The sequence below is a fragment of the Leptonotus elevatus genome, chromosome 6, assembly GCF_054856555.1.
Source record: "Leptonotus elevatus isolate MCC_2025b chromosome 6, RoL_Lele_1.0, whole genome shotgun sequence".
Taxonomy (NCBI): Eukaryota; Metazoa; Chordata; class Actinopteri; order Syngnathiformes; family Syngnathidae; genus Leptonotus; species Leptonotus elevatus.
This window is the reverse complement of record NC_141244.1, coordinates 24220929-24247664: the sequence shown is the minus strand read 5'-3', so window position 1 is coordinate 24247664 and position 26736 is coordinate 24220929. Positions and strand designations below refer to the sequence as shown.

General features: G+C 40.9%; 3 protein-coding genes and 2 non-coding genes across 5 annotated transcripts; all 5 read right to left on the bottom strand.

The window, feature by feature from the left end:
• Positions 1 to 48: 48 nt before the first annotated feature.
• Positions 49 to 3020, bottom strand: nppcl (natriuretic peptide C-like). Its single transcript, XM_086078930.1, has 3 exons — positions 2858 to 3020; positions 1714 to 1860; positions 49 to 739 (listed from the first exon to the last, which is right to left on the bottom strand). Exons 2-3 carry the CDS (start codon positions 1813 to 1815, stop codon positions 446 to 448), a joined length of 396 nt encoding a protein of 131 aa, XP_085935056.1. The 5' UTR covers positions 1816 to 1860; positions 2858 to 3020; the 3' UTR covers positions 49 to 445.
• A 1272-nt stretch (positions 3021 to 4292) lies between these two features.
• On the bottom strand, positions 4293 to 22731 carry ncapd2 (non-SMC condensin I complex, subunit D2). Its single transcript, XM_086078929.1, has 32 exons — positions 22583 to 22731; positions 22130 to 22249; positions 21803 to 21878; positions 21674 to 21732; positions 21410 to 21585; positions 20826 to 20968; positions 20465 to 20592; positions 20048 to 20171; positions 19004 to 19151; positions 18729 to 18926; positions 18522 to 18656; positions 18357 to 18444; positions 16802 to 17009; positions 16609 to 16727; positions 15090 to 15290; positions 14824 to 14998; positions 14529 to 14613; positions 14122 to 14258; positions 13419 to 13551; positions 12464 to 12539; positions 12166 to 12372; positions 11923 to 12083; positions 11423 to 11534; positions 11177 to 11300; positions 10921 to 11076; positions 8287 to 8464; positions 8100 to 8194; positions 7167 to 7247; positions 6519 to 6702; positions 5211 to 5379; positions 4851 to 4973; positions 4293 to 4580 (listed from the first exon to the last, which is right to left on the bottom strand). Exons 2-32 carry the CDS (start codon positions 22245 to 22247, stop codon positions 4498 to 4500), a joined length of 4200 nt encoding a protein of 1399 aa, XP_085935055.1. The 5' UTR covers positions 22248 to 22249; positions 22583 to 22731; the 3' UTR covers positions 4293 to 4497.
• Positions 17988 to 18291, bottom strand: LOC147172882 (small nucleolar RNA U85). The gene has a single exon (XR_015095478.1). It is a non-coding gene; the product is annotated as a small nucleolar RNA U85 (small nucleolar RNA).
• LOC147172881 (small nucleolar RNA U85) lies at positions 21048 to 21372 on the bottom strand. The gene has a single exon (XR_015095479.1). It is a non-coding gene; the product is annotated as a small nucleolar RNA U85 (small nucleolar RNA).
• A 788-nt stretch (positions 22732 to 23519) lies between the features above and the next one.
• Positions 23520 to 26441, bottom strand: ing4 (inhibitor of growth family, member 4). Its single transcript, XM_086078358.1, has 8 exons — positions 26371 to 26441; positions 25891 to 25962; positions 25384 to 25550; positions 25190 to 25304; positions 25004 to 25115; positions 24774 to 24918; positions 24326 to 24387; positions 23520 to 24237 (listed from the first exon to the last, which is right to left on the bottom strand). Exons 1-8 carry the CDS (start codon positions 26405 to 26407, stop codon positions 24198 to 24200), a joined length of 750 nt encoding a protein of 249 aa, XP_085934484.1. The 5' UTR covers positions 26408 to 26441; the 3' UTR covers positions 23520 to 24197.
• Between the last annotated feature and the right edge of the window lie 295 nt (positions 26442 to 26736).

The following is a 26736-nucleotide window of genomic DNA, read 5'->3' as shown; positions in this document are numbered from 1 at the left end:
ATATGGCCAGTGAGTGCAAGTCATAAATGGCAAAAACAGACGTATACATAAAGGTAAAATCTATTTATTCGTGCAAATCATAAGTAAACAAAGAGCAGGATGTGTGAACAATGATGGTCTGCAAAACATTTAGTCATTTATTATTATTATTATTTTTTTAACTCTACAACTTGAACTTGGCATGAGGATTCCAACACATCACAACACTGGCCACTACATTTGACTAAAGCCAGTAACCTCATTTACAAGGAAAAACAAGCCGCACAATGGGAAGAAAATGTAGTTCGCTGTTAAAACATAACCTAACAGTTAAATACTACAGCTGAACTATTCAACAGCTACAAAAGGCGCTGGAAGCGTCTAACGCCGTCGACGTCGCGGTAACTAACACGTAAACTTCCTTTACCTTCCTCGTCAACCCAAACAGACGACGCCAGTCTGTTGACTAACAACCCAATCCGCTCATGGACCCGATCCGGTCCAGTTTGAGGCCGAAGCAACCTCGGTTCCACCCCCTTCGCGAGCGCTCAGACTCGACGGGTTTCTGATTGGCCATGGCCCCCCGGAGGAGGCGGAGCCAGGGCGTCTCCGGCTGGACGTCGGCCCACTTGGCGGGAAACTCGGACGCTTTGGCTCCGGAGGACAAGGTGGACTGCTCCTCCGCCGGGCTGCTCAGAAGGTTCTCCAGGTCGTCCATGGTCAGCAGGTCGTTATAGCGATCCAGGAGCTGCTCCATTAACTTCACCGCAAAACAAATACAAATTCAATAGAAGGGAGACTAATTCAATCATGGAGGCATTTCATTACTTTCTCCTCTCCATCCTTTAACAACCTCTGTACCACGATAACCTCCCTCCTACCCAGCCACCAGCACGTGGTGGGGAAGACTTAAGTAGATTTTTCTAATACATCTTTAGGACGATTTTTTTTTTTATATTAGCAGGCACGGCAGCAACATGGAGAACCGTGAACCAGCGCAGCGAGTATTCACAGTAGCAGCAACAGAAAGTACTCCTGCCAAAACCTTATTTGAGAAAAATATATGATCTTGGCAGTTGTAGAAATGACTGCATTGTGAGAAAAAGAAAAAAAAAACATTCTGGCATTCAAGAATTCTCAATCATATATTGCACTTGATTTTATATTCTTGCACATAGGAGATAAGGACTGTGTAGAAAATTAGCTTAGCTTATTTCAAAACAAAACTTTTTTTTTTTTTAAACAAAATAAAGATTTGTCCATGGAAATTGAATGTTGGCACAAAAACCTAAACCTTGAAGGAATATTTTTTAATTAGAAAAAAAAAGTTTTAAAAATAAATAAATACCGAAAATAAATTTAGCATTTTTGTTGTAGTAAAGCTATGGAAACTTGTTTTAATAGCATAAAAGTGAAGGCAACTCAAGCTAACTATTAGCAACATGTAGCATATAATATATATTTTTTTCTTTCAGTACTGGCACTATACAATAAGAGAAACTATTTTGCTTGCAGTTTTTTTTGTCATCGTGGTCATTTAACAAAACAGGAATTCAATTTAATTGACAGTAAAAACGGACAATGAAAATTGGATAGCATAAATGTTGAGCTAACATGCTAGCTAGCTCTTGCATTTGACAGCAGAAATACATTTTTACTTTTGTACTCAAGTCCATTTAAGAGCCCTTTTTTTCCTTAAACACTTTGTGAGTACATTTTGCCACCTTTGCCTACCTGAGCACTATCAGGGGAGGGGTGAAGAGCGCGAGCCTCAGGGGTCTCCATGGGGGCCAAGATGAGCAGGGTGGCTCCAAACAGAACGGGACAAAGCAACATGGCGACAGAGGCGAAGAACTCAAGCGGGATCACTGGAAAAAACACCTGTTCCAAAACATTTGGACACAGTTGAGGATTTTTCCTGGCTCAAATTGATCCCTTGCACCCCCCCCCTAAAAAAAAACAAAAAACAAACACTTTTCTGGTGAAGTTTTTACATGTACTTGATTGTTCTTAGTTTTGTTTTCTTTAAAACACACGTCATCTTGCCTGTAAAAACAATTGCGGATTTTATCATGATACATCTCTGAAAAGTAAGACAAGACTGGTATGGATTTTAAGGCCAATGTCTCCAATAACATAAAAAATATATAATAAGAAAAACAACTTCTTTTTTGGGTCATTGGCACTTACAACAATAAAGACATGCATTACAGATGGATCATTTGACTGTTTTACATTAATTTGTCCTTAAGTATTTAACTTCACAACAGAAAAAGACAGCTGTAGAAAATTGGAATTTTTTTTGTAATATCAATATCTCTTCATTTTCTTTGCTTTATGTTGTAATCAAATGTATTTAAAAAAAAAAAACCTGCCATTTCTTTGGAACATGTTCAATATTTCATCATCAAAGAGAGCAAGCCATTTTCAACACTTGATGGTCAGATAGGGCAATAGTTTGTAAAAAAATAAAATAAAAATACTGCATATAAATAAATAATATAAAAAAAATATATGAATGCTACCAAATTGTGACAGAGGTTTCGGTCCAACACCAGCGATATATAATATTTTTCAAAAGTGGAAATAAGTATGAACTTTGAAAAATCTATTTTCTTGGATTTAACAAGTACCGGTAATACAAATAGTGTAACTTACTTGGAAAATCTACCAAATAATTATTTTTATTTTTTTTATAAATATAGTATAAATACAATTAAAAGTTATTTAAATCAGTGCTAAATTCCCTTTGGAATTTTTTTAAATTGACTCACACAAAAATTGGAAACATTGAAATGTTCTAAAATGCAGTTCTAATGATTAAAACTAAATGTAAAAATAAGGGAATGAAGAAATGGCAGAAGCAAAGCATGCTCACCTGTTTGTTGTGCAGAGACTTGCGTTGTGTTGTGTTTGCGGCCGTCTTGTGCGCTCAGAGAGTCTTCTCCATCTCCAGTCTGGGCTACTTCTCACTTGTTGGCACCTGCTGAGAGCATCACTATCTCACTGGCTTGGCCACGCCTCCTCTTCATCCTCCTCCTCGCCCGCTCTGTGGTGGAATTGAAACGATGATTTTTCATCCCCCCCCCCATTCCCACCTCCCCCTTCTCCTCCTCCACTTGCGTGTTTGTCCCTCTTGGCAGAGGCTGAATTTTTTGGTTTGTTAATTGATCACAGATTGGGATGTTTGAGTGTGTACAATTTTGAGTCTACTTTTTTCCCTTAGAAACTTTTTTTTTTTACTGGTAAGATGAAAGTGTCGATGTACCAATCAGCTAACCAAAAAAATGATTATAACGGCCTGTCTTATTTGTCCTATTTCTAGGCAAGCACCTCCATCTCTCCCCTTTTCGTCTCAGGTCTTTCCCAGCGTGCACCGAGCTCTCCTCGCAGTTGGGTAACTTACAGTCTGTCAGTGCCATCTGCTCCCCCCGCAAGCCCCCGTCGCCAAATGACAACGCTAGCGAGAAGTTACACCCATCGGGTAATCAAAACATCAACGTAGCAACTAAAACGTCGTACATATTACATACTTGAAATAAAGTGGTTCATTTGAGTCGTGTTTGGAAAGGGGCTTTATATAACCCGCTCATAAATACGCACGTATAGAAATTCACCCCTCTCATCTTTTTTCGGGAGAGGACAACATGTGGGGGTAGGCAGTAGGCGAAAGGGAAAGATTAGCAATCATGGGAGGGCGGGAGGAAGGCAGTGGAGGTGGGGGGGGGGGTAAACTACCGTGCATGTGATGTCAGCAGAGAGATGAGCGCCGTGGGAGGGAATAAAAAAGAAAAAAAGAAAAAAGTGGGCAGCGGGAGAGTGAAGAGGAAAAATAAATCACCAGGCACAGACCTAGAAAAGATTGATGAGTGAAGTGAGGCCAACCTGCTACGAATGCAAAACGTCAGATGAACGATGGGGAAAATAAAGGATTGTTAGTATGCACACAAAGTGAGTCGCGGCTGATGTGATGGGTGAGGCAGAGGGGAAAACTGCAAGGGAAAGAGCACAGGTGGCGACACATCACTGTCCAAACGCACCAAAAAGGCATTTGTAGTGATCTAGGAACCAGCGGTTTTCAAAGGGTGAGGCAAGCAGCTCGAGAAAAAAGAAAACGTTTTATTTTTTTTTTATATCTTTTTTTAAGAACCTACCCCACTGCCTACACCAGTGATTCCCACCACAGCGCACAAATGACTCCAGATCACTTTATTGAGCACTGTGCCGCACTTTGAAAAGCTCTGGTGCAAAAGTTTCTGAATGTAACCCAGCAGACGGATTGGACGGTGATGTGGCAAAATGACACAACCACATCGAGTCCAGGTTTATTACAAGATGTGACGAGACATCATCAGCATGGTTATTGGCCCTAGATAGTTTAAAAAAAAGGTTTAAAATGTACATAACATTATTTAAAAAAAAAAAAAAAAAAGAGAGGGGGGGGGGGAAACAAGTCAAACATGTAAAAGTTGGACAGCCAAAATGTTTAGAAATAGTGCTAAAAAATAAAAATAAAAATCAGTTTCTGAGGCGTGCTCGTCGAGAAGAGCGGGTAATCGGTGTGGTGACTTTTGGGGTCTCGCTATCCGTCAGCACAGCATCTGTTAAAAGAAAGATTGAAGCGTGATGAAGGCAAGGGGATGACAACAGGACATCTCGCTGGATCGCCGGACTTTCACACGCTTTTTGTGACGAAATACCAAATGTTGTGGGGAAATTATTTGTGCTTAGTAATTAAAGAGAAGTGCAATAATTGTGTCATTTCAGTTTCAGAATTGAAAGCAGTGAAACACCTCATTCTGTAATATTAAAAAACCTTAAGTGTGCACTTAAGTGTGCACCTTCCCGGCAAGTTTGTCAGGTAGACCTACCCTCTTCCTCCTCCTCTTCATCACTGCTGAAGGTGATGACGGGTTTCTTCTTGGGCTTGCGAGTTCTCTGAGGTGTCACAAAACTGTCGTCACATTGGCTGGAAACTGACGACTTCGACTGGCCTGGATGGAACGAGACACCAAACGTGGATTTTAGTCGAAAAAAGGATTTTTTTTTAAAAGAAAATCATCCAAATCTCAAAAGTGCAACGTAAAGACTAGGCCTGTTTATTAGCCGTTCTAAAAATCGGTCAGACTTTCAATGTATTTGACATAAGAAAAGCTAATAGCATCGCCCTAGTAAAGACAGTACATACATATCACACTTTTAAAAGGCCAAGCAGACAAATTTGCACAAACCTCTCTTGGACCTGGTTCGACTTCTTGCAGGCAACTGTGCGCGCGCGTCCGTCTTGTCAGTGGCTTGTCCCTCTTTTTGATTTTCGTCATCCATCTCGGGGCTTTCCACGTTCTCCAGGCCTCGCGTGTGGACGGCAGTCAACCGCTTCTCAAAGTCATCCACTTGGGTCTGTGGCACAATCGGCACTCGTTAATAGCAAAAATCTAACTAGGGGCTCCTCCATTTACAACAGAGTTCTATTCCTACGGTGGAATAATCTGAATCTGCAGTCATAAAAGAAGTAGTAGAGTCATAACTACAGTAAATATTTGTATGGAAAACACTTCAGAGCAATTATAGCAGTGGTTCTTAACCTGGGTTCGGTCGGCAGAGGTCAAGACACACAACTGGCAAATCATTTGTGATGACGCCCTGGTTGGCCATCATTGGCTTCAGGCAATCGCGCTACATTGCTTGGCCTATGCTGCAGGAAATTTGGTGCGCTCAAAGCAAAAACTAACGGTACATGTGGTGTTCCACAAGGTTCAATTCTGGGGCCTCTGCTGTTTTTTTTTTTTATTTTATCTGCGATGGTTGTTTTAAAGTGCTCAATAAATATAGTTGAGTTATGGGAGTCAGCATCCTAACTGCGTGATTCACAATGCGCAGTTGAGCAATTGTAGTCCAGGCTCGCTATCGAGCAAAACTAAATGAACACTTCCTTTCTTAAGCTGCTTGAGATGGGGAATACAAGAACATAACATTTTCTGAATTCAAGGTGGAGGGAGCCAGATTCATTGAGCCTCCATGATCATTCATTTAATTTACAAGTAAACCCTATATTGGTGTTGAATTGAAAAAAAAAAGTCCTAATTAAATTTTCAATAAAAAAGGGTTTGGTGAATGTGCATGAGATAATTAACTTTCTCTATTTAAATGAACTGAAAATGTCTCTTTCATAAAAAGTGAACGTAAAGAAATTGGTTTTGAAAGTGTGATTAGTGTACATACTGCATGGAGTATTTGTGTAGGATGTGCTCAATTCAACTTTAAATAGTACTTTCCCAACAGCCGAAGCTGTCCACAAACTACCATGCGCCTCTTCACTCGAACAGTGCATCTGGAGCCGAGTCGTACCCCAATTTTTGTCTCGCAAACCCAAAGAAAGAATTGGAGAAATACAAGCGACAGCTCAAACGGTAAATCAAGGCCGCGTGCCAACACCGCTATGCTAACCAGTTGACTGTGCGCTGTTCATAACCTCAAAATGGCCGTTCGCCTGAACCTTAATAAACTGAGGACTCCAAGCAATTGACCAACCAAACCACCTTGAACTGGATCTTGGCTCCGCGGCGCAGCTTGGCCATGATGGCAAGCAGAGGCTGGTAGACGCCGGGCTCCGTCAGCTTGTCGCTGTAGGATTCCCAACATTCCTGCAGCCGCTTGAAGCCACGCTCGCACATGGACAGCAGGGACAGCGAGACGGCCAAGTCGCACCACTGACGCTCCGTCCTGCGCAGAAGAGAAGAAAGATGAATTTGAGGGACTAAATCTTATTAAAAAATTATGCAAATGCAACACCATTCTGGATCTTTTACTCTTGGATTCGGCTTTGCGCCGGCATTTGGAACAAATCGCATTTACTATCTATAATTCACTTTGCCGTTAAGTAATGTAAAATGTCCTTCCTTTGAGTATGGATGAGTCAGAGGTGGACCCAAATCACAGGTCTCGTCCCATTGTTCCACCTCCATTCTACAAGAGCACGGAAAAACGGCCTCCGTGACAAGTTGAGTGAAGGTTATGTCAGCGTGTGATTAATAGGTGAACTGGCATTAAATGTCAACTTGCCTCTTCACACAAACAAAACTAATTACCACCGCCTGCGTGCTCACAATGGGGCCGCGGCAGGACACTGTCAAAGAAAGACAAAGAAGACCACACAAGAAAGTGGTGTGCGATGGTTATGCTCTCACCGAGCAGTCCTGAAGCGCTGGCACAGTTTCTCTACCAGAGACTCCGTCTGTCGCTCCTTGGTGATGTAGGAGAAGAGCTGCCTAAAAACACACAAATATAGCATCAAATCAGACGTGGGCAAAATAGGGCCACCATGTCCACAATTGACTGAAATCGAGGTTAGCGTGTCGGTGTGCTCCCAAACAACCGTTCAAATTTCTCATTTGGCCCTTATGGAAAATTAATTAGCCACTCCTGCCTCAAATATTCAAGAATATGACTGACAAGTCATCATCAAGGTTATTTCAGTTAATGAACACTAACGAAAAAACCAAAAATTCAATAAACAATGTCGTTAACAAAATGAAAAAAAAAAAACCCTGAAACTTCATTTTATGTTTGCAAAACTAACTAGTTATAGCGAAAATGCCCTTCGTTTTGTCTTCGGTACCATTATTTATTTAATGCATAAGCCTTTGGGAAAGATTTTAAATATATTTATTTCGATATTAACCGGAATAAGGACGTTTGAAAGAAGTGTCGTCATCTCGCAGCAGCCAATAGAAAAGCCCTTTCAGATGACCTCGCTCCTAGGCGCCAAATTTGCGTGCTTGACTTTTGCTTCCTATGGCTCGGCTCGCCTGCTTTTTCATTTAACTCAGCCCAAACGCAATGCTAGTTATGGATTGTTACTTTTTCATTTTAACATGGTGTTTATTAAATATTGCGCACAAATAATACACTTGTTTTTTAACAAAAACTAATACCGAAACCAACTCAAATTAAACTAAAACTACTAGTAAGCATTTTTTAAATAACTAAAACTAATAAAATCTAACAGAACCACCCTAAAAACTAACTCAAATAAAAAAATTAAAAAAAACGAAATAGAAGCTAACCAAAATGAAAATTCCCAAACTATAATAACCCTGGTCATCATGCAGCCAACTCACTTCATGATGGTGTTGAAGTCCTCCGAGCTCATGCCTCTCTCGGGGTCAGACAGACGACTGATGATGTCCGGGAGCAGGTTGTAAATTGCGTTGTCCTGATGGGGGGGGGGGGGGGGGGTTGGCAGGTAGCGGTGTGTGAGAACCCAATTATCGAAATTCAAAACCCAAACGCGTAGGAGTGCGCAACCTTGGAGGCCAGCTCATTGAAGAAGTTCAGGGCCAGGCTGGCGATGTGCGGCTCTGGGTCAATTAGCAGCACGGCCACCTCGCTGACTTGCCCTTTGACCTTCAGCACGTCCTTAAGGACCAATTGAGTCAGCACTGTCACGGCCGTCTGCCTCACCGAGGGGACCTCGTCACTGAGCCTGCAGGAGGAGGACGTCACATTAGCATGACAAGACAACACTCCACACCAAATTTGAGCAATATCGCTATCAGCGGAGGTGCGGTCATTTCACTGTGGATTAGGGGGTGTTTAAAATAAATAAATAATCTATTTGGCAATATATCGCGATATTACAGCGCGCAATTCTCATATTGATTTAATATGCAGCTGAATTGACTTTTAAACATGAATTTTGATGGAAATAGTCAACAAAATGTCTTACTTAGGGTTCACAGTTGAAGCATGGAAGAAGGTTATATAAATGGAACATTGAGCCTTAAAATTATATTTCAATGCTGTTCAAACATAAAACAGATTGCAACCCGTTAAATACAGTGGCGCAGTTATAAGCCTGAAGTACATATTCATACAAATCTTACAGTGTACATGTACAAGTTTACTGATTAGTATTTTCTAAATTTGAGAAAAAGGGAAAACAGAAAACAAAACAAAACAAAAATCACAATAATTGTCAGATTTACATCAGGATTAATCGGTATGGAATCAAATCGTGACACAGATCGAATCGCAAGGTACTAGGAAATTCACACCCTTATGTATGTAGCATTTATTTCCCATTTATTAGGGTTGTGGATGAGCTGGATCCCATCCTAATCTGATTGTTTTTGGGACGCCTTTAAAAAAAAAAAAAGAGAAAAGTTTGCCTCAATCAAACTCACACCACAAAAGAAACTCATTAACCATTGCTCATTTATGCCGAAGAGTAGGATTTCTGGCAGAAGATCAGAACCGCGTGCACGCCACTTGCTCATGCCAATGCAGGGGCTTACCGCAGCAATGAACAGGGTAATTAATTCTTAATACGCTTATCTGAAGGCCCCAAGGCGGCGGCGGCTTCGAGGACAGTGGAGGTGTTTGTGTGGGAGACAATTAGGGGGAACTTATCAGGTAGGAAACACTGGGAGGGCAATGAGGCATTAGAAAAAGAAGTGAATGTTTGACATTTCCTAAACACTGAAATGTGTGCATTGTAATTAAACACATCAAACGGAACATCAGCTTCGAAGTTTGCCGTAGTGCAACTAGCTTTACTTTGACTTTAGAATCCATTAAAGTGTTTTTAAAGTCAAGTTCTTGACACGAGTGTAAAACATTTCATTTCCTGCCTACTTTCTCAGCCACTGTGCATAATTACGACAGCGTGACCAACCACAATCTGTAACACGCTATTAATTCAACGCTAGGAAGAGAGCAGACCTTGTCTTAAAGCGTCACGACCCACAATTCAGTGCTGGGCTTGTTGTCATAGTGACCAAATGAGGTTGACTACACATCATCTCAAGTTGGTTAATAAAAAGGAAAGAGTAAACTTCTGCTCATTGCGATTCAATGGAGTGACAGTAGCAAGGGCTGAGAGGGATGATATGGTGAGGCATGTAGAAATTATTATTTTTTGAATAAGACATTAATCAGCAGCACCGCCCACACAGCTTAGCCGTCGAACATGGGGTTCGTTTTGTACAATCAACCGATAAAAGGCCTGTAATTGTGAGAAATTAACTCATTCACTCCCAGCCATTTTCACTGAAGCAACCCCCTCCGCTCCCGGCTGTTTTACTGGATTTTGACTGATATTGCATGGCCCACAGAATATTATGTTCTATTACTATAAAAACATGGAACCTACAAAAATTAAGATTAGAGTCTCTTCTTTTATCTCAAAAAGTATATTTCTATCCGTTTCAATTTTGTAGCAATTAGCATTAGAATATAGCCAAGTTTCATAATTATTCACAAATCAATTTAAAACAGTGGGGAAGAGCCTTTTGCAACATGGCCCTGGTTGATCTCTTATACTCTGCTGCCACCTACTGGCCGTTTTTTTGTAATAACTACCACTGCTTTAAACATCCTCTTCAGGTCAGAGGCTGCATCAAAGCTGTATGCTCTAGCATAAAAAAAGTTTTTGGGACCATGGCAATATTTAAAATATAACATTTTTATAAGTTTGTTGAGCGCAAATGAGTTAATGTTTTGACTGGCAGCAACATGTTGATTAGACTCAAGATATGGAAGACTAAAACTGCTGAAATTTAAAATAAATAAATGAATAAAAGTGAAAATAAGAACAGATATACAAAAATAATTAAAAAAATATATATAAATTGAAAGCATCTGCAGCATGAAATAAATATGTCAGCGCAGAGCGCTTTTATTTATTTGATTGATATTTAATTCTATTTATACATTCATTTCCACAATTATTTTTTATATTTATGGATATATAAATATGTTTTTGTTGTTTTTATTTCCATTTATACTATTTTTCTTTGTATTTAAATTTTGAATTATATTTTTCATGTCCGTTTTTATTTTCGCTTTTGTTCATTTATTTATGCATTTATTTATTCAGTTGTTTTTTTTTGTATGTGTGTCAGTTTTGGGTCTTCCATATCAGGAAGCCCACTGCATTACCTGGCATATAAATTCTGGGTCCAGGGCTCCAATATGTTGGGGAAGCGCACAGTGAGGTCTCCCAGGGCAATGATGGCATTGGCCCTGACGACAGGAAGAGTAGAGCGCTCCAGCACTGTAAATATTAGACGGATATTCTCCTCACAAACAGACGGGCTAGAGAGAGAGAGAGAGAAAAAAAAGAAAAACACTAACAGTTATCCTAATGATTTGAGTCTTCATTGCGAGAGACCAAGACAGCGGGGAATGTGTTTACCAAATCATCATGTACTGCGAGAGGGCCAGACAGGCAGCCGTGGTGAGCTGAGGGTGCGAATAGCGTCCAGGGGAGCTGCACACTTTCACCAGCAAGGGCAGGAATGCACTCAGCAGGTTTTCCTCTTGAGGAGAGAATAGAGTAGGTGTAAGCAAAACATCACATTAGCATATGAATACACCAGCATGCATTTAATGAGCAGCTAAATGCAGGACAAAAAGGGAGAAGATTGGCTGCAATCGTTACCAGCCAGCAATTCGGTCTCGCAGATCTTCCTGATGAGCTCGGCCTCAGTGTCTTCCGCAGAGGCGCCGACCAAGCCGAGCTCCTCCTCCATTGTGCTCTCATTTGTCGTTTGCTGTTGGAAAATCAGCCTGTTTTGGGTATCACTAAGCTCAAGCTTGACACTTCATCACAAAGACTTCTGACCAAAACTGATGTTACTTATGAGATGTTCTGATTGCTTTGGAAACCACAAATATAAAAGCTTATTTTGTCTGTCAATGTCTTAAAATTAAAATTCAAACTCAGCTAGCACAGATATCACATGGTAATTTTGTTACCATCAAATTTCCAAAACTGAATTTCTTTACTCTAAAAATGTTCAGTCAACAATTTTTTTTTTTAATTCAAACTCTTATGACAAAACTCTTTGATAGTTAAAAAATAATAATTCTGAAAGGCGCACAATTAACCTCGAAAAAGACACCTGCTCGACTTGTGTACACACAGCAGTCACGTCATACCTTTGCTTTGTTGGATGGACCCTTTTCTTTCTGCTCCCTCTCTTCAGTCTCTCCTCTCCGCCTCCGCAGCTCACTGCTCACGCTGCGCTCCAGGTGAGACACCTGCCAGAAGGCCACGCTGCCACACAGGGCCAGCAGCTGAGCCAGACACACACAGTTCACTGCGGGAGAGGAGAACATGTGTGAGGCAAAAAGTGCGTGGGAAAAACAACAAGCGCTCATAAAACAAGAGTTGCCGTTTACCTTGTTCACCAGACTCTTGAGATCCCTCTTGCGTTTGACCGACATCCTTGTTAACCTTACCGCCTTCGGAAATTTGATCCAGCAGGAGTCGAGCAGTGCGCTGGAGCAACCGGGAGCACAGCTGGTCAGGGGATTCGGCCAGAAAGTAGGTGAGACGGACGGCTTGCTCCATGAAGCTCTGCCAGTGTGGGTCTTCCATCATGGCACCTGGAACCAATGCCCACGCGCAGAAGATGAAACAGACTGAAAATACTAAGCACAATTCAATTAAAAAAAAAAAAAAGACAACTATTGATACCTTCAGCAATTGCTTGTGTGAGGCAGGTAAATAATTGATGTTCTTGAGGCAGTCTGAATGGGGCACCTTTTGATTGCTGATGAAAGAAAAATGGCGTGTTTTAACAACATAGTACGGGGGCAGTTTGAAGGTCATGTATCAGGAATGGATACAAAAGAAATCAGCTCAAGGAGGGATGGAAGGAACTTCAGCTTTGCTAATACACTTACAATGAATGACATGCGTTTTCAAATCAATGATAGTGACGTGGTGCAAATCTTTATTGTGCATATTAGTGATAGACAGGACATGTTTTTTTCAAGGCTGGTACCCATACTGATTATTAGTGGTCAAGGAAGCTGATAACTGATATTTCAAGTTGAAAATCATTTGCAGTAAAAGAGAAAATATTTGGGTAAAAAAAAAATATATTTTTCTTTTATAAAGAATTAACAGATTTGTTTAAAAATGATAAAAATTGCAGGGAGCTTCCAAAGACATCTAGCATGTGTTAAGCTAATTTAAAAACTAGGCAAAATGTCCTAATAATTCTTTTTTTAATAAATAAAAGGTGTAGGGAGTGTCAGCATATTTTTTTGTAAAGTGGACATTTTAATTGATCCATAAATGAAAAGTTCCCTGTATCTCACTGAGCAACAAATGCATGGGAAGGTAGCTAATTTAGTAAAAAGTTTTCAAAAGATTTTCGCAGTGAAAAATAGTTTGAACGTGTTCATAATGTGTTTACGACAAGTAAAAACTGTCTGTAAACATTTTACAAATCCTGATGAAAACCCTGAATTCGCTACGTTTGCAAGCATTCACCGCTCAGTGAGATACCAGCTTTATCGGCCTTCAAATTCATAATAAGATTATCCCTAGTGTACATACAAATGGCTTTCATAAAATAAAAAGCTTATTTTTCCCCCCAATGTAGGGAAGCTTATGGAACACCTTTTATAATAATACCACTTACCCTAACATGGTCAGTGATGCCGCAGATGGTGATGACAGTGTCCCGCGCCAGAAGAAAGTCCTCAGTCACTTTTTCACCCAAAGCCACAGAACAAAGAGTGTCCAGATTGCTGAGGACCACTTCCCTTTCGGCCCTGTACACAAACACATCCATGCAACGAGGGCATGTGGGCAAAGCGGCGCATACATATGCTATTATGCAAAAAGGATGGCCTACATTAACGATTGCGCTGTGAGGTGGCCTTGCCGGTGCTCAGCAGCCGGCCAAGATAATGTACGTGGGAAGCCGGGTTAGAAGAAACGGCATGAGATTTAATAGGTTGTGAATGCTGCCGGCTGGATGAAGACAAGGAAGCAAGTGTGGGCGGACTACAAATAGTCTCGCTTTACGCTCGCGCACTCTTCCCTGCAGCAGTGAGTGGAAGTCTTTGAGCAGGGGGCGGGGAACACTAAAAATATAGATATTGGGCGCAAAATGCACACTGGCAACATTCCTGTGTATTTGTTCGTGACTTTGATTACACAGTAAATTAAATGACGGTTAGCGTGTTGTTACAAATGAGAGTATTTGCTTTGATGACGCAGTAAGCAACATTTACAGGATTAAGCCGTTACATACTGACGTGCATCCTAAAATGTATATTTACTTTTGTATAGGCTCTCTTTAGAGTGTGCCTAATGAAAGTGTGTGGTAGTCGTCTTACCGTGCGGCCATGCCCAGTAGGAGCACAGCAGCTCGCTTGTACAAAGCAGAGGTTTCCATTTTGCCAGTAAACCTCCCCCACAGAACCTGCACCACAGTTGACTCCAGGTTGTTGCCACTGCCGAAGAACTCCTGCACCTACAAGGGACATAATTGGATGTGCCGTGGTTGTCTAAAATCTCATTTGTCATTAATTATCAATGCACGTCATAAAAAAATAATAATAATAAAAGAGCAATGATGATGACATTTCCGAATAAACAATACTGAGCTCTTAAAAAAAATAATAAAAAAAAATAAAAATAAAAATAAAAATAAAAATAAAAATATAAAAATAAAAAAAAATAAAAAAATTATCAATGCACGTTGACACGGCCGATGCACGAGGGCTATGAATGAACTACTCACTATTTCCTCAAGACATTGAATTGTTCCCAGAGACGCGTCCACCATCAGTTCCGAGAGACGGTCCACAAGAGCCTGAGCTTTCATCCTGGTGGGATAAAATAAGATTCGTTTTACGATAAACTCACGAGATTAAGCTGCGCAAGTAAATCACATGGAGACATTTGACCGAAGAACCAAATTAGGTAATTGCATTTCAATTTAACGTGAGACATTGTACGGAGATTCAAATACTGTACTATTTGAGGAAATATAGTTAAATTGCATATATGTTATGAGCATTAATTGCTTTCTGGACCTGTTGGTGTCTCCTTTGGGGTTGAGATAGAGACGCCTGTAAGCCTGGATGACAGCATCTTTGATGGCGGAGTCCGTTGACCAAACCAGAGGCAACATCTTCCTCACGCCACTGAGCGAATTGGCCACGCTGAACTCGCACACTGTGACGCAAAACTGCACCGCCTCTTGAACCACTAACAAGCAACAAAAGCACAAAACAACAACCAATCAGTAATAAGATGTAAACTCTCTGCAACTTCTCTAAACACTTGGAAGACCTTCAACCTGAAGTGGTTTTCCAATAGAGCATGGAGTTAATGACAGAGATGGCTCGCTCCACTTGAAGGGCGAATGTTTCTGTATCTCTCAGGTACTGCACCAACATCTCCTGCTTCTTAAGCTCGGCATCCTCTGCCTCTTTATCGCCTTCTTTCTGTGGAGTTGGTGGCAAGTTCTGACTGTGCTCAGGGGTATCCTCGTCAGTGCCTAACGGGAGGGGCGGGAAAAAAAATGTTTGCGTCAAAATTAAAAACTCTTAAGGATTTTTGGGGGTTATGGAGCGATACAGTATTATAGTTTCAATCGTGGGGCCATGCCCATTTCCTTCTTGTTTAATCACTTAACTGTCATCAACAGACAACTTACAATTGGTCATTAAATCATACCCTTCAAAAGGTTCATCTTAATAAAGTTGATGTAATCTCCCTTGTAAGTGTGTACCTCGGGTCATCATATCATTAATAAAGTATGCGTAGTAGAAAACTTTTCTTGGGTTCATTGCTAAAGACACGAGAACCTCAAGTGCAGTTACAGCAAGGATGGGCTGAATATCACCTGCACCCACCACACTGAGTGGCCACCTGATCAAACCACAACCCCAATAAATAAACAATTAACACAATTTTGGGGGCGGGGAGGGAATTCTAAACAAGGTTCATCAACCGCAGTGGACTTCCGCATACTCACCGATTCATCTTCTTTCTCTCCAAAATCCCCCCCCCCTTTTTAGTAATTGGAAACGAGTGGAAATGCATATTGTACGTTTATCACCGGTTAAAAAAAAAAAGAAGAAGAATTTTGTTGGTGACATACTTTTTAAATTTATTATTACAATGTACTTCAATGGGCGTCAATTAGGTCATAACTACCATGGCCCGTCCGGTTTTTGGGTTTGGTCATGTGACAATCACAAACTGAGCCGTTAGGTACTGCGATGTCAAGTTCAGTCGATATCAAGTGACAGTACAAGGCAAAATGGCAACCGAGGTGGATTAAAAAATGTTCAATTTTTACTTCATTTTCCACAAATGCTAAGAATATGTTTAAATTTGTGGGGCGACATAAAACATATAACATGTATATTATAAATATAATTTAATAACATTTAAATTGGGTGACATTTGTTTTCTGCACTAGATTTTTTTTATTTATTTGACTTCCCCTCTATTATTGGTTTTCTTTACATATTTAAAATGACATTTTGTCATACATCCGGTTAGGAAGTGTGTGCGGTCCAATGTGGACCCATCCCCCTTAGTAGCCCTGATGGATAAATTGTGACCCTCCCCCCACATCCATCATCCCTGAGTTACATTATAGCGTCATTGTCATGGTGGCTGGTTTCTGCCATACTTAAAATCCCATTTCCATTATGAACTTGTCAATTATAATTAAGTGACATTAAAAGATGACAAAGGAACGTCCTCTAATAATATGAAACACTAGAAGTGAATCTTAAGAGGGTTGAGAAGCCAAGAGCATTTGTGCTGAGTGACGCACTAAGTGAAGTGAATGAAGGGTTCACCTTTGAAGAGAAGGGCCAGTGTGTCCATTAGAGCCTCTGGAGTGAGAGTGGACAGTGCAGAAAACATCTCCGATTCAGGGAAGCGGCTGTGGGCCTTTATACAGAGACGCACAGCGTTCCTGTACAGGCCAGAAGAAAATCGTCACGTATAAAAATCATCTGACATTGTGCCATCGGTGACCTTAATAGTTACCTGTATTTGTTGACCCGGAGGTACTGAGCAATCATCACTCCTGTTACCCGGTCATTCTCCATCTGTTTTTCTTCCTCTACATCCACCACCTTTTCTTCTTCTTCTTCTTCTTGCACCGTCTCGGAATTATCCGAGCGCTCCAGCTCTGTGCTGACAGTGATGCGCAGTTCAGGTTCCATGGCGGCCCACAGGTCGGACGCTTTAATCACTGTAAAGACAATTTGACATTCAGTATAGTCGTTTATTTATTATTATTATTATTTCTCTGTAGCACCTTGAGATCATGTGATAAAAAGTGCATTGCAAATTGAATGTATTATTATTAGTGCTATACTATACTTTACTTTTAAAAAAGTCTTACCCCTCTAACACAATTACCAGTAAATGTAATAAAACACATTTTTTCCTTCAAATGTTTAGAGAAAAAAAGTAGATAAAATACTGTACATATATTAAAGTCTGTGAATATGCATGTGCCTTTAAGAGGCAGGGCCAAGCACATTAGATAGTCGTCATGTGACTTTGGGAGAGTTGTAGCCAGTGCATCTCCTGCGTGGGTGTGCTCAGAGTATGTTTGTGTTTTATTGTTTGGAGACCGTGACTCTCCTTTCCCACATGCAAGAAAATTGCAGTAAGTATACTATTTAAAAAAAAAAAAAAAAAAAGTTATAGTGGAGGAACGTACTCAAGAAAGAATGTTGAATGGAAACTACTTGTGCTTTAAGCCAAGCACGGACTTCTGCGCAATGTTCTGTTTTGCTTTTATTTTGTCACATCCTGGTGGGTGTACCGGTGCTTTTCATCTTTTTTGTTAAATCGGCAGAATTGTGGTCTTTATGAAGCCGTTTCAATTATATTGAAAGGCTTTCTGAAGAACTACTGCTACACTCACATTAATGAACCCACACAAACTTGAATGGGTCCCGTTGAGCTGGGAAACAGGTGTAACTTTATGACTCAAAGCACTTAGGAGTGAATGCGGCCAAGACGTCTGATGTGGCTAAAAGCGGAAGCATTGCGTCAGGCTCTTCAAAAGTAAATTCTTTGCGGCTGAACAAAGAAGCTGGATGACGTACGGCCAAAAGGAGGGCGAACGCTGTGAATTAAAAGTGAGATGGAAGAAATTCATAAAAAGGGATGACAGAGCATGACCTGCAATGTTAAGGTAAAACGAAACACTTATTTTGGCCCTCAGATTACCAAAGAAGCAACTCATTGCTGACTGAACAGTGAAAACAGCTGGGTGAGCTTCAGGCCTCCCCACACACACACACACACACACACGCACACATACACTGTGGGCTTCATCCACATTACTCCAATGTAACTTTCACAGGAGAACTAATGGTGGAGCCATCTTATTGTCGGCGGGCCCTTACAGCAGAGCAACAAGCCTCCGTTACACTGCCAAGATTACCCGCCAGTTGAGGCAAAGAAGCAGCCAGCTGTTGTTCACTCAGCTCGTATTCGCCTTGGTTTCATCATTGGGCAACAAGGAGAAGACCACATTAAAAAAAAAAAGTCTTTAATAAAGAATCACAAGTGTTAAGCTCACCTGGTGCGCTCCCATGCAGCTTCTCTTTCATCTCCCTCAACTTAGCCGCTTCCTTCTCCAGAGGTTTTTTCAAATCTGCGCTGCTCAACTGAAAGTCACAAAAACCGCCAGTGAGACTTTAATAGAAACCTTCGAGATTGTAAATTATTCTGACTGGGGGGTTACCTTGCAGCTGTAGGGGTTGTGTGCAATGAAGGCTGCCAGCAGTTGGATGGCGCTCTTGACCACATTTATAGATTTGTCCACCAGTCTGCCAACCGCCAGCGCCATCACCTCACTGTACCGACACAGTGGCAAGGCCTAAGCGCAGGAGGCGCGCTCGGTGAGTAAACTGAACACGACAAGATCATCTTTTAAGACTCGGGAGCTTACTTTGCTGTTGACAATACGCGTGTACACCTGCAACACGCGCGTCCTGACGTGAGAGTGCGTGTCGTGCAGGTGCTCCTGCAGGGTGTCGAAGAAACGGTCGCGGTCAGCTTTTCCGGACTCTTCCAGTCTGTCTCCGCACAGGACGCGCACGAGGATTTCCCCTAGTATCTCGCACACGGCGACGCGCATCGTGTGGCTCTAGGGAACATTTGGACATGTCGTCAGAAGAAAAGGAACAGCAGTTGGTGTGGTGGAGGTATTGAAGTGTGAAGTACCTCCCCTTCCAGGTGTGTGATAAGCACACTGATGTTGGGGATCAATAGCTCTGGTACAAGTGCACCGAGTTCAGACAGGAAAGACGAAAACGCTTTGACTCCTGACCCCTCCCTGGCAAGTTCCTCACTTGACTTCTGACCAATCTCTCTGCGGAAAAAGAAAGAAAGAAATTAAAAGGTTTTAGTTGGAGATAGGCTAATATGGTTTTTCGGGGCCCAAACTGATCATTAGCATTCAAGGAGGCCCAAAAAAAACTGAATTTGGAGCTGATATTCACTTTTTTAAAAGGGAAAATATTGGCATCTTTTTTAAAAGAAGAGAATACAAACCTTCTAAGCATACGTTTCCTGACAACTTAGTTTTCAGACTTGCAAAATGATGAACTTGGAGTTTCCCGCCCCCTCTAATCTTAGACTATAGAGATCTTTGCTTTAAAATTCTAACAAAAACGTCAGAGAGCTCCCAGGGTCATCAGTTTATGGTATAAAAAGTCAAACGAAAACTTAAACAAGCTCACTGTATTCTAAAGAAATTAAGTTGCCCAATATTTCAAAATATTTGAATTGTTAAATGTTCACTTATCTTGCTTTTAATTTTTAAACAAAAACAGAGGGTGGAGCGACTTCGGTGGGTCAACAGCATCCCTTATAAAGCCAACTGAAAACTGAAATAATTCCCTGAAGTTATCAATGCAAAAGTTTTAAATTGGTTTATTAATATCAGCTGTCAGATTATTATTTTTAAACAAAGGCCGATGCTTGTCAAAATTGTGAATATCGACGCCGATAATTGGATGGGTATGAATTGTGACCAATAGCAGCTCATTGTGAGTGCCTCCGTTTTTTATTTGTGTGTTCTGTTAGTCCTGTTCAATAACTTTGTAAAAGTACGTTACCAAATGTTGGGGGGGGGGGTTTAAACACACACAAAAACAAGGGACGCTTCCTAACCTGAAAACCACTGAAGTTGTGACACTCATCAATCAATACATACTATATTACTATTTATTTATAGTTGGATGGGATAAAAGCGTGCAAACTGACCTTATCACTTCCCCTATTATGGCTCGGACTCCATATTCCGTGCTCCACACAAACACGGCCTGAGCAAATACCGATGACAACTGCTCAAAGTGTTGCAGCAACTGGATCACCTTTACGCTTGCACCTGTTGGGCAGAAGATGAAAAACACACCAATGTTATCACAACCCAAACATACAAAAGTGCATTGCTCCGACTGGCCATTTAGCATGTGCGCGTTAGCGTGTGCGCCATGCTCCTTGGTTGCGTGTCCCTGTTGAACTAACTGCTTAAAGTGCACCAGTGAGTGCAACGCCGTTTTCTTCCCACTTCTATTGAGCAGCAGCATATCTTAACAACCCCACTAAAAATCACTTGACAAAGGCCGACTTGCAAAACATTTGCAGGTTGTTGCCTGCTTAAATAATTATGAGTCTTACCGAGAAGGTGATTGTACTTCTTGATCAGCAGCCCGAGAAGATGGATGATACCATCTCTGGTGGGTTTGCTCTTGACGCGGTTGATGGTCGGATTCTCCAGTAGCTTGTAGCAACAGCAAGTCACGCAGCTAAGGAAAAAAACGAAAGACAAGAAGGAACTTAGACAGTATTTGGGGTAGACACCTCGATTCTCAACCACAACCTAGCTTTGCACAGTTAGAGTAAGTGGGGAAAAAAATCTCAACCTGGCAAATTTAGGAAATGAAGTTATACATGGGCAGGTACTGCTTTTATTATACAAACTGAGGTTGCAAGACAAGCATTTGTACCTTTTCTCAGGGCACAATAGGCCATTAAGTACCTGGTGAACTCTTCTTCTACGAGGGAAAGATTCCAGAGGGAGCGGATGTCCAACTGGAGAAGCTGCACGAGGGCCTGAAGAGCTATCTCTTTCTCGCTGTCCCACTGCTGGAGTCCCTCACCCGATTTGGCCTTTTTGCCGCCCTATGCAAAGAGTGAAAATATTGCAATTCCTCAGATACGACAAAAGTAACATTGCAGTTAACAAATGACATGCTGTAAATGCCCTCAGATTACCAAAGATTGTAGCTCATACCTGCCAAACCCTCCAAAGAGACTATATCCTCTTGCCAACTGCTACATATAAAGTCATACATCACACACAGACAAGACATTCACACATTGTTTGACATCTCCTACCCGTCCCATCCCATCACTCTGAGGGGGACAGAGGTTGTAGAAGCAGTATCAGTTTAAGTGTAGGTGGGCCCTTACAGTAGTGAAATATAACTATAACACTACCAAGATTACCCATCAAACAGAAAGCAAGTGATCATAATCCCCCGGTCTGACAGATCACCCGACTGCCATGTCTTACATCACAGGGCCTTTCAAAAAATTAATAAAAAATCAGCAAAGTCATACCTTGCCAGGTGCCGCGATGAAGCTCTGCCTATAAGAGTCACTTTCGAGACTCTCTGCGATTTTGCAAAGCAGGAAGACGCTCATTTTAACAGCATTAAGCTTCTCTTTTCGCTCAGCCGCAGAGACAGAGGCAGAAATGAGGAATGAGGGCAGGGATGTCGACAGGCTGCTGACAACTGCAAGAAAGGAAATACAGAAAAATATAAATCAGTCAGCTTTTTACGTGAGTCCTTTGAAATATTTCAACATGAACACCTCTCTAACCTTGCACCAGCAAATCCAGAGTGTCCTCCTTGACACCAAGGTCCACAGATTTGGCATGCCTTTAAAAGTACAGACAACTTGTATAGTGAACAGTCACTTATGTTATGTTAAAGATAAGCCAACACTCACTGTAATACACTGTACGGTGTGTCAAAGTGTTCCAGAATGCACAAAGGGCCTTGGCTTCTCAATGCAGCCTTGAATCCTGAGTAAAACGGAGGGAAAAAATACTAGATTTGCACCATCTTTTAAATGTTTGTTTTTTTCCAAAGGAGACAAACATTAGGCCTATTACATGTAGCATTGGACATGAAGTGCTGTCTGCACCAATTTAGCAAAACACACGTATTAAAATATGTCACAAAGCATTTATTTGTTCGATATTTATTAAGTAAGGCTTACAAGCTGATGTTGACTCAGTAAAAGTTACAATTTAAGATCTAGGTGACCACTCACTGTTAAGATGGGACGCGAGATGTTTTGGGGAGACCACATCTTGTACGACGTACTGGTTTATCCCCCCAGTCTTGACCAGGTCGCCCACGCACACGGGCACAAAAAAGTCCCACGACATCCCTGCGGAAGTTTAAAAAAAAAAAAACACTCGATTATCCGCGTCGAAGCTACTACGGCTCACGTTACACTGGAGACGTTTCTTTGTTCTAGCTCTTTGTCTTGTTTTTCTTTTAATGACTCACAAGAAATAATTCAACAATATGGTCAAAAACGTAACGGAAAGAAGAGCACACTTAACCAAAAAGTATTTTTAAAACAAGTTATACACGCAGCTCGTAAACCAGTAATGCTAACTAGCTGTTAGCCACGTTTGCAGTGACGACATTACTGGTAAATGCCTTCACTTAATTCTAGCGAAAGACTCACTTTTTAAGTTTTAAACGGCCAACGTACCTTCAATACTCGCTGTTCCGTTCACCACAATGTCGACCCGAGGAGGCGAATGTTTTCACACTCGATCTCCTGGCCCGCAAACTGTGTTGTGACCGCCTTCTGATTTTCAAATTTGTAACACATCGCGCCAAATCGTCGGCGCTCTGATTACGTCATATATACGCGACGTTTGTTCAAAGGACACAAAACAGCGCCATTTACAGGGGGCGTTCACAATAAAACCACGAAACGATTTTGGTTTATTTTTTCACTCATATATATATATTTTTTTAATGTATTAGTCAATCTTAATTTTTAAATATCTAAGTTCCCCGAAAAACATTTTTGAGCTCTAATTGCAAATCAGCATTCCCAAATTAAATAATAATGTAAAAATAAAAAATAAATATTATGTAGCCTACTGTACAAAAACATAACAGGGTCACCCCAAAATTTGCGTATAATTGACGCTCATTGAAATATATTGAGGTTAAAAAAAAACGAATCTTCCCAAAAATTCTGATAAACATTCAATCTATATTTTCCCTGATAAACAGAATGAATGGGGAAGAATATCCATGGGGGGTATTTTGAAAGAAAATTGAAAAGAAACCCGCAAATGACTTCCATGATTTCAAACATCCATTTCCTGTCAGGACCTTATTTAGGAGACATGGTTTTAAAAAATACATCTGTCAAAGTACCAAAGCAAAAAACTGTGTAGGTAACCAACCACATGAACTGATAATGACTGGATGGTGTGAAGTTTGGTGCTGCCATCTAAAGGCAGTTTATTAAGTTGTCTTTTAAGTAATTTTTTTGCTCTCGAAACATACCCCCAAAAAAATCCATCAACCAAAAGATGGCTCAAAACTTGAAAAACTCTTCAGCTAGTAGGCCCTTGTAAGCAAAGGATGATGAGAAACCATACAAAAGAAACCCACACAACAGACAAGAGTTTGAGGTAGTAGCTGTATTCAAATGATTGATAACACAATCGCACCCTCCCCCTTGTACCAATGTTCCAGCTACATCAATGACAGACTTTTCACAAATTGCCTTGCGCTCTAAACAGCACTCAATCAAATGCTAAAATAAAATGGTCACTACCAAAGAGATGACATACTTCCATGATGCAGCATCTGTGATCGCACTATTTTTGTCCTCTTACCTGCTAAACAAAAAGAGTGAAATTTGTTCTCCATGGCATAAAAAAAAAAAAGGAACTACAGTATACAACAAAGCAAATAATTATAAATGGCCACGTTGTTTTTAGAGAAAATACTTTACATTTCGCATGTGAATAGTAGTAGTATCATGCAAATTGAAACAATTATACAATTTGGGGCAGTCGTAGTGTTTATTATTTAAAGAAAAACGTTTTTAAAATGTAATAAGAGCACCAATGTAACAATGAAAAAAAAAAAAAACTATTTTTAAATAAAACTGAAGCCACTTCATAAATTGATCACGCTCTGCATCAGACCATGGCAAATACAAAAAGGGAAGAAAAAAAAAAGCACCACATGTTAAAAAGAAGATGGAAAAACAAAAGAAAACTACTAATTGAAGAAGAAGAAATGTTTTTTTTCTCCCCCCCCACCATCGGATCAGTGTTTGTTCCAGGACAACCGTTTTATTTTCTCTTTCTGTCTTGAGAGCAGCGTGGACAATACCTGCAGCAAGAAAACAGACCTTTAGATCAGAGAGCACTTGGGAGAAAAAGGATTAAGGCAGAACAATTTCAATTCCAGGGTTTCTTACCATTTGCCTCGTGGTTTGGTTGTCAGACCCACACACGCAAAATGGAACCACTCAATGGAGCACTGGAAACAAAAACAAGGTACGTCAGTGTAAGCCTACGATGAATTCAGCAAACCCATGATCAAATTTACTCATGAGGAGACACGGATTATGCACGTTGTCTGACTATTAATCTTTCACAGCGTGTCGTCTGTGACCTTTTGAAAAGTCGCTTTTCCTCATTTTTTTTGGGACATATGCCATGACATTCTTTCATAAAAGGCTATTTACTTATGGATGAAATCATAATAATGGCCCAAATACATTACGGACACCGACATAATGAATTTAATTTACAGTCTCAGTTGCATACAATATAACTGCGTTTTAGGAGTTAATGACATATATGCGATATGGTCAATAATACAATTCTTATTTTGCTGCCATGTTAGAAGAGAAGACGACTCACATCAGTGTTGTCACAGCCGATCATCTCGCCGTAAGACACCTGATGGCACAGACAGTAGGTGGGCTCGTTGGGGTCCACTGGCATGTCCAGCACGTCGGATGGGTGCACATTCCCAAAGTTGGTGGCGGGGCTGTTGAATTCGCCCCTGAGGCACAAAAAAAGTGACATCAAATTAGGCTTCTGCACCCAAAATGTGACAAAAACTTGAACAGGCAAAAAAGTAAACATACGTTTGAAGGAGTTTCACTTTCTTCTGGGCGCTCTTGGGACTGCCATCTTCATCGGAGCTCTTGACTTTAGATCTCGTTTTAGCCGACTTCTTTTCCTTTTGTCTGGTGTCCACTGGAATTGCGCAACATGTAAGAGTGTGTGTGTGGGCGCACGCGAGAAGGAATCCACATTGACCCGGCACAAACCTTTCTTTCCTTTACTGGAGGTGGAATCGTAATCTGTGCTCTCGATCTGTTTTTCCTTCAGGTCGGCTTCAAAACGGGCCAGGTCTGTGTCCAGGCGTCTTATGTGCTTGTCAACCTGAACCACGAAAGCGTGCGATACATCAGGTAAAGCATACACCCATTGTCGTTTTAAAATATATCAGTCTGATACAAACCATCTCGTAGGTTTGCATGGCCAGTTGCACCTTGTCATCGCCAAACTCTTTGCATTTGCTGTACGACTGCTGGATTTGCCTCAGTATGGACAGCTTTTGCTCAGAGGAAAGAGTCCGAGCGTTTGATGTGTATTCTTTTGCAAGGGAGTCTATCTGTCCTTTGAGATCTGCAGTAGACAATTATCTTTTTAGATCACACCGAATCATTACACTGCCGTAGTCCACGTGTGGATCCGCTAAAATCATTTTTAAAAATATCCAGTTGGGGGGGAAAAAAATGACAGAATACATCTTAAAAATGTATTATGAATCGGGGCGTATACTGTATAACTCACATTCACCCCTATGGACAATTTATAGAGTCTTCATTGACTTAATATATACAAACTACAAAACAAATACATTTCCAAAAGACTAAAACAATATATTTATGTATACGTTACGTGTATCAACCTTTGTACACAAACTTTTGAGTTTACACAACAAATCTGTGCATTCACTTCTCACCTTCTGTGCGTTGATCTAAATCCCGCATCAAATTGAAGTTTCGCTGCAATTCGAAGGGCAAGTTCTCTATGCCTAGTGTGACACAGAGAAGGAATTGAAAGACATCTGGACTTGGGAGACAGAAAACAGGCAACACTAGCTCACTCCTGTTCACGTGCAGACCGATAGACGCCTTAATGTCAAGCATTCGTGCCAAATATTATAATAAAGGCTCGGCTTGCTTATGCTTATAGGGTGTGATGATAGAGCATAAAAACGAGGTGTAGAATGTGTGCCGGCATTTCGATGCATTTTCCCCCAAGATGACTGCGTTGCAACCACCCAGCAAATAGACCGAGCCGGACGCAGCCGAACGGTTGTTGAACACGTAAAGGTTCACGTTTTGCTCTTTGTTCAGCAGCACAGTAACGACAAAGTATCACACAATTGTCGCTCTTTCTAAATAGCCACAAATGTGTTTTGGATCGATAAATTGCTTACTGTCCAAATAATGCTCCAAATACATCCCCGCCGCCATCTTGGAAAATGTAAACAACACAGCTTCCGGTGAGCTAAGGGCCGCCTCTGATTGGTTGTTTCCACACGACTGACGCTGATGGAAGACTTTGCTATTACTGTACAATTTAGAAAGTTTAAGTTGCAAACATATATTTGACGTAAATTAGGGTGAAAATTAACGATATGTGACAATTGTGTGTCGTTTGGTATGCTATGATTCTGGTAAAGCCCAATTAGCAATCAAATGGAATGGAGTCATATGGGGTTAAAAAGGGTTCGAAACCCTGTATGTTCTCCCTGTACTTAACTTCCATGCATTTTGTGCACGACTTATCAGTACATAACGTT

What these genes read in the sequence shown, in the direction of transcription:
- ing4 (XM_086078358.1), bottom strand. Translation starts at nt 26,407, where the DNA reads ATGGCGGCGGGGATGTATTTGGAGCATTATTTGGACA. An exon ending in TTTGGAGCATTATTTGGACA is followed by an intron (nt 25,963 to 26,370) that starts GTAAGCAATTTA and finishes GTGTCACACTAG; the next exon opens with GCATAGAGAACTTGCCCTTC. An exon ending in CCATGCAAACCTACGAGATG is followed by an intron (nt 25,305 to 25,383) that starts GTTTGTATCAGA and finishes TTCGTGGTTCAG; the next exon opens with GTTGACAAGCACATAAGACG.
- ncapd2 (XM_086078929.1), bottom strand. Translation starts at nt 22,247, where the DNA reads ATGTCGTGGGACTTTTTTGTGCCCGTGTGCGTGGGCGACCTGGTCAAG. An exon ending in CGAGACCGAATTGCTGGCTG is followed by an intron (nt 11,301 to 11,422) that starts GTAACGATTGCA and finishes TCTCTCCTCAAG; the next exon opens with AGGAAAACCTGCTGAGTGCA. An exon ending in TCGCAGTACATGATGATTTG is followed by an intron (nt 11,077 to 11,176) that starts GTAAACACATTC and finishes CTCTCTCTCTAG; the next exon opens with CCCGTCTGTTTGTGAGGAGA.
- nppcl (XM_086078930.1), bottom strand. Translation starts at nt 1,815, where the DNA reads ATGTTGCTTTGTCCCGTTCTGTTTGGAGCCACCCTGCTCATCTTGGCC. An exon ending in CCTCCCCTGATAGTGCTCAG is followed by an intron (nt 740 to 1,713) that starts GTAGGCAAAGGT and finishes TTTGCGGTGAAG; the next exon opens with TTAATGGAGCAGCTCCTGGA.